At 41.7% G+C, this 7,112-nt stretch overlaps 1 protein-coding gene across 1 annotated transcript; it reads left to right on the top strand.

Moving 5' to 3' along the window:
• Positions 1–292: 292 nt before the first annotated feature.
• On the top strand, positions 293–6,573 carry LOC149819589 (protein PHYTOCHROME KINASE SUBSTRATE 4-like). Its single transcript, XM_089983436.1, has 3 exons — positions 293–1,942; positions 5,428–5,511; positions 6,430–6,573. The coding sequence occupies exons 1-3, from the start codon at positions 293–295 to the stop codon at positions 6,571–6,573; spliced, it is 1,878 nt and encodes a 625-aa protein (XP_089839562.1).
• The last annotated feature ends 539 nt before the right edge of the window (positions 6,574–7,112 follow it).

The raw sequence follows: 7,112 nt of genomic DNA on the forward strand, positions 1-7,112 counted from the left end.
CTTTTCCCAAAAAGGACCTTTCAACGCTGCATTTTGGTCTTTTAGAACGCAGACAGCCTTGATAACGCATGGTGTCGTCCAATGCCAATCCGTAAGTCAGCAAACATCCCAACCCCACATATTTTACGCAGACATATAGTCACGTATACCGACGCATCTAAAAATTACGTAGTGTGAGCATCACTTTGTACGCAGAGAGTTCAGAGAGTTCTCACGAAGATAATCGCTTGGCTCAGAAGCAGAAAGCCACCATCTTATTACTTTAATTCTATCTCGACGGGAGTTCTTCTGTATGGAGAGGTTCACGGTTGCTGCAGATCTGAATGGCGGCCTCCCTCTCTTCGACATCAACGAGATCTCACCTTCGTATCCTTCCATCGAGCCATCCTTCTCTTCATTCCTCGCTTCCGATTCCCTCAAACCCGTCCTCTTGAAACCCAATCCCGACCCTCCTCTCAGGAAATCCCCTCCGGAGGCGGCCGGCAGCCGAACCAGCGACCTCGAGATCAGCATATTTGGTGCGGAGAAGTACTACAGCGGCAGCCCCGGGCGAGTCGGGCAGCCGAAGAAGGACGGGTACCCTGCCTGGAACGCCAAACTAAGGCAGAACGACGAGTTATCGGAGTTCCTCCCCTGTCCGAACGCGAACCGGGCGTCCTCCGTCTCGTCCGCCGATGGGTACAGCCGGAATTACCGGTGCACCCCGACGACATCCTCGGAAGCGAGTTGGAACAGCCAGTCCGGTCTCCTAACGAATCCTTCCGGTTCGATCTCCGTCTCGGTGAGGAACTTTCCCCGCAGCGAGAAGAAGGCCGGGAGCGGCTCGGGGAGGTGGCGGTTCGGACGGAAATGCCCCTGCGTCTGTAAGAAGTCCGTCGAGGTCGAGGAGAGTTGCGCTAGTCCTTCGAGGCTTTCGTCGGGACAGAACAGTCCTTTGCCCGCGAGAAGCCACGCTTCGTCTTGGAGGCACGCCGCCGAAGGCGAGCCGCGGAAGCCCGTCGTCTCCGCCATCTCGGTTGCCGCCCCTCCCGAGTCGCCGAAGATGATGATGGTCGCCGGGAAATCGATTCCGAATGAAAGTTTCGGCCAGTTCACTTCGGAGATTAGCTACCGGGCGGAGATTGGCCACCGGGTTAATTATTCCGGCGGGTCCTTCCTCAGGGAAGAGGCCAGATTCTCCTTCCCGGTTCTGCCGGTCAACGGCCGGACCGCCGTGGGCCCTCCCGACGAGCCCCAGCGTGACTCCATCGATGTCTACAGTCCCTCGGGGCCAACTCGTCGCCTGGTGAGTTTTTCCGTCCAGAGCCCTTGCCGAGGTTTGACTTTTCCGGTCAACCGGGACGACGATGCCGGCAGCGACTCTAGCTCGGACCTCTTCGAGATCGAGAGCCTATCGACTAATGCCACGTCGACGTGCCCAATATACCGCAGGCGCGAGTCGTTGGATGAGATGTCTAACGTGGCGGGGCAGGGCGATGAGTTCGGTGCCTTGCGTCTCCGCCGGAGCCTGGACGGCACAGTCACCCCGCCGGTGCCACCCAGCGAATGCTACGCACCCAGCGAGGTGAGTGTCGAGTGGAGCGTCATAACCGCAGAGGGGTTTGACCAGGCGAGCTTGGCAAACTTCTCGTCCGCTGCATCAGAATTGGGCGAGATCGGGTTCAAGCTGTCCGAGCCGGCTCGGGCTCCTGCTGCTCCGTCCTGGCGGGGCGCTGACCTGCTGGGTTGCCGGCGTGAGAAATCTGTCAGTGTTGCAGTGCCGCTAGTGAAGTGCACGATGGAAACACGGCCGCTGCCCCTGCCCATCCCGATGGAGCCCAACCGAGGCACCAGGAATCTCGAGATCCGTGCCCCAGAGATCAAAATCATTCACGTGCCAGATAAGAGGTCGCTGGCACGCCCTCATGCAACGCAGTTCTCTCGTGCGCTTGCCACACGTGCGGTGAGTTGATCTTGCTCGCGCGGTGAGCCGGGGTGGAGTGAAATGAATTTAAACTTTAAAATAAGTGTATATTCGTTGCATGTTATTTTCGTTATTTAACTCGGGTTTTTTTTTTCCGAATAAGTTTGTTTTTCATTGGAATACTTTTTCTCGTCTCTTGTAGCAATCGCACATGTCGTGTTTCAGTATATTCAACTCGAAGAACGTACTTCATATTCGATAATGAACTCTACCAACATAGATAATTAATGATGCAATTATTCTGATCCTTGTATCGCTTTGCCATGCAGCATAACCTTTTGGAAAATGCAAAAATTTGGTCGTTCTGAATTCTGATGGCATAGAAACTCCAAACAACGGACTTTCAAGACTTGGACAGCTCAACGGGAAATATTTTGATGAAAAAAGATGGAACATGCACCAATGCACAGGGACTTGTGAGAAAAGTAACAGTTTTAATCACAAAATTCATTAGTTAAAACAAAAAAGCAACTATGACTTCCTTTTCTAGGACTAGTGCTTGCTAGTTGCTACCTACCTTTTCACAAAAAGAAAAAAGAAAAGCGCTTCTAACTAAAAGACTCAAACACTCACTAAAAGATTCAAACACTCACTGTAACACAAGAACACAACAATTAACATGGTTCAGTTCAATGTGAACCTACATCCACAATGAGAAAACCTAACGCTCCCTCATCCTTTTTCATTCATTTTTAATATAATTTTTATATACAACACATTTGCCACAATGGCAGGTTACACGTTGTAGACTCGGTTACCGCATTTGCATTCTTTCTTAGGTGGCGCCATATCAGGTAAGGTGAGATAGAGAATATCAGCTGATATTATATCCTTACCAGAATTCCTCTCACCAGACATCACCCACATTTGATGGTAAGTGACGGGGGTGAATCAGGTAAGTTGATCTCCCTTTGATATTTCTTTCTTCTAACAGCCTCCCTCAAACTCAAGGTTCTTTGATTAACATTGAGAATCTTAGACTTCACAACAACTTAGTCAAAATATCTATACTTTTATTTCTTTCTTAGCTAGTTTATCTCTTACAAAGTGCAAGTCTATCTCTACATGCTTACTTTGATTGTGATACATTGGATGAGTTGTGAAATAAGATGCTCCAATATTATTGCACCGTATGACAAGACGCTTAATTGAACTCCCAATTTTTGAAGTATGTTTTGTATCCATGTAATTTCTGCAGTGGAATTGGCCAACACCCTATATTTTTACTTCAGTACTTGACCTGGACACAGTAGATTGCATGTGTGAGCTCCAAGATATAAGTTAAGTTCAAAAAATACTGCATATCCTCCTATAGATTTCCTGTCTGTCTAGGCATCCCGCCCAATCAACATTTGTGTGAACCCACAAAACATAAACAACTATTTTCTTTAACTGGAGTCTATGATTGAATGTGCTCATAAGATATTGGAGAATCCTTTTCACTACTGAATTGAAGCATGCATAAATTGATACACACGATTAACTGCAAACGATATATCATGTCTGGTCATAGTGACATACTGAAATGCTCCTACTATACTACCCTACTAAGTAGGGTCCTTGAAAGCAGAACCATGTTTAATGTTCAGGTTATGAGAAGTGGCCATAGGCATGAAAGTCATTTTTGAAAATTCTGTTTCAATACCAAGAAAATAATGAAAGAGTCTCATGTCTTTTATTGCAAACTAAAAACCAAGTTTATCAATCAATGTCTGAACTTTCTTTTTAGAACCTTCAGTGATTATTATATTATCTATATAAACCAAAACCATTACCACAGAATGAGCCATTTTCAAGACAACTAATGAGGTATCTGTTTTGTATCCTTGAAAACCCATAGTTTGTAAAATGAGCTTAATTATTTAGAGTACCAGTGTAACACCCCTGGGTTTTTTAACCCTTTTAAAAACACGTAAAAATTATTTTTTTTTTATCATTTAAAATCGACAGTGGACACCTATTCAACTAGGATTCAAAAACCTCGATTGGATTATATTCAACTCAAAAAGCTTGAAAAAACATTATTTGCACCTCTTTGCAAACCAAATTCATTGGAAATATAATAGTTGCAGAATACATAAAATATAGGATCATACATCGAATCTATGCTCATTAACAATGAGAATCCATGCCATGCCTCAAAACCATCAAAAATATGCTTCTAAAAAACATCAGAGCTCCACACTTGCCGAAAGACGCTCCACCACCACAACTCCACCAATGAGGGAGAGAACTGGGAGAGAACTCACGATTGAATTATGAGCAAGCGAAGGATAAAAACAAGGTGAGGGGCATGTGGTTGAGGGAGATGAGAAGAGCGTGTGAGAGAGAGAAATACATATAAATGGAGGGTTTGAGAGGCAGCTAAACAAAATTAAATGGTGAGGGCTGAGTTGTCTAAGTTAATGAGAGTTTCCCTTGCCTACATTACTAAAATGCCCTTCATAACATTCTTCAACCCATTTTTTCTAATTTATTTATCATTCTGCCATGCCATTCTGAATAAAACCAAAATCTTTTAAGCAAATACCCAACATAACCCCTTACCAAAACAATCCTTTACCTTTTTAGAAATTTTTAGGTACGTTCCATGCCCAAAAATTACAATTCCTTCCTTGGATTAAATCGGATCCAATTCGAACCCGATTTTGGTGATTTCAGAGTCCAAATATCGCAAAATATAATATACGCTAATATAATTTATAAATTATACACAAAATTTGTTTTAATAGATTAAAACATGGGAAAATATCTGGTTATAAAAAGTTGGGATATAACCAGGCTCTTGGAGCTGGTTTAAGGCCACAGAGAACAATTTTTTAACTATTACACATGAGTTGAATGGTGAGGGTCTTGAAAATCTGGTGGTTGTTTCATATACACATCTTTTGATAGAAAATCGTATAAGAAGGTATTCTATGCATTCAATTGTCTAATAACCCAATTTTTTGAAATTGCTATAGATAACATAGTCCAAATAGTTGTGCATTTGACTACAAACTAAATGTTTTGAAATAATCTATGTCTTCCAAGTGACTGTAACCTTTAGTTACAAGACATGCTTTATACCGTTCATGAGTACCATCGACCCTTCTTTTAATTTTAAAAATCCATTTTCAACCCACAACATGTGATGCCCGTTCGGTTGGGACTAATGACCATGTTTAATTATTGATCAGAGCATCATACTCTGATTTCATGGCTGCACACCAACTGTGGTCTGGACATGCTTCCTTGAAATTAACGGGTTCTTGGGACCATGACTAAATAGATGAGATATTTAGACGCTGTCATATTATAAACTTTTGGTTTTCAAGTTCCATCCTAGTATCTAGTAACCATATAATGAGTTTTAGTAGTTCGAGGAATAGGATTTGAAATTTCTTGGCCAATTGGACTAGGTGGAGTAGTGTCACCAGATAGCTCACATGATGATTTTGTTTCTCTGCAATTGGAATGGCCAGTACTATGACTATTTTCAGTGGCTAGATCTTGGATGGTTTCTTGGTCAGACACTATCGGTTCACAGGGATCATGATGGTCCACAGGTAAAGTATGGGTTGGTGTAGAGGTTATCCACACATGGTTTGGGGCTTTTTGAATCTCAACTTTTTGAAAACTGAGATTCACTTATAGTTTTGAAAGGAAAATTGCTCTCATCAAAAATATCATGTTGATATATATATTTTCCCAGTCTCCAAATGAAGGCAACAATATCCATGGTGTTGTGAAGCACATCCAAAAAACACACATTTTCCTTACTTCTAATCCAGTTTATGTAACTTGTAGGCTCTCAAATTTGGAAAGCATGCACACCCAAACGCTTTTAAAAACAAATAATTTAGTTTTTCCTTCAACAATATTTTTATAGGAGTTTTAAAATTCAACACTTTAGTAGGTGCACGATTTATCAGGAACACTGTTGTACTAAACACATATGACCAATAACGAGATGGTATATTGGCTTATGCCATCATGGAGAACCCTATATCCATGATATGTTTGTGCCTTCATTCCACATTGTCATTCTGGTCATGCGTATGGGGGCATGTTACACGATGCCCTATACCATGTTCAATCAAAATCTTTGAAAGAGACTGAAACTCTCCTCCACAATCAGAGTGAAATTTTTTAATGTGGTGATCCATAATATTTTTAGTGTATTATTTGAATGCCTGAAATACTTAAAATACATATGCTTTTCTTTTGATTAAATATATCCAGATATATTTCAGGTAGCCATCCACAAAGGTCACATATAGTATTGAAAATCATTTTCACTTAAAACAAAGAAAGGTCCCCTCACATCAGAATATATAATCTTTAAAGGATTAAGAATCACATTAGAGAACTTTCCAAGGGATAAATTGTAACCTTTTGATAGGCTTCACACACATCATAATCTATATTCTTATAAAAAGGTAAATCATAAAAGTCAAGAGTCTTTTAAACCACTTTCAATGCAGGATGACCCAAGCATTGATGCCACTTCTTCACTGAAGTTCGTTCTTCAAGATGTGCCTCTTTATTCTGTGATTCAAGCTCCAACTTATAAAGTCCCATTTTACTTGTTCCTTGCAGAAGTACCTTACTTGTACGGCGATCCTTAACAAATTGATTATAAGGGTAAAATTCAAACATGACATCATTATCAGAAGAAATTTTTTGAACATATAACAGGTTTTTGGCAATCTTAGGTACATGCAAAATATTTTTAAGTTAAAAATTATTCTGAATAGTAGTGAAACCAATACTTTTTATATTCAAATATGTTCCACCACCAATCTTCACTGCATCCGGCCCTTGATATTCAACATGAATAGAGGGATTGTTGATGTCATTGGTCATATGATGGGTAGCCCCTAAGTAGGATATCAGCTCTCATCATTATGGCCGACCTCTGACCCAAACTGACCTGCATGATATGCTTGAGGAGACATGTTCTTTTCAAGCAGAAGATCCCAGCTTCTCACATATTTGACAGATTGGTCTTTTCGATCTTCCACCTTGATTATTATTTCTATTATTGAATTTGCCTCTGGCAGGGTTCCGACCTCTAGATTGATTTGACCCACGGTAGCCATGACCACTACAACTCCTATTATTATTATCAAAGTGCTTTCTGGATACAAAATTGGCAGCATTCATC

Source organism: Nuphar pumila, chromosome 12 (assembly GCF_984573655.1).
Source record: "Nuphar pumila chromosome 12, dmNupPumi1.hap1.1, whole genome shotgun sequence".
In the NCBI taxonomy this organism is placed as follows: domain Eukaryota; kingdom Viridiplantae; phylum Streptophyta; class Magnoliopsida; order Nymphaeales; family Nymphaeaceae; genus Nuphar; species Nuphar pumila.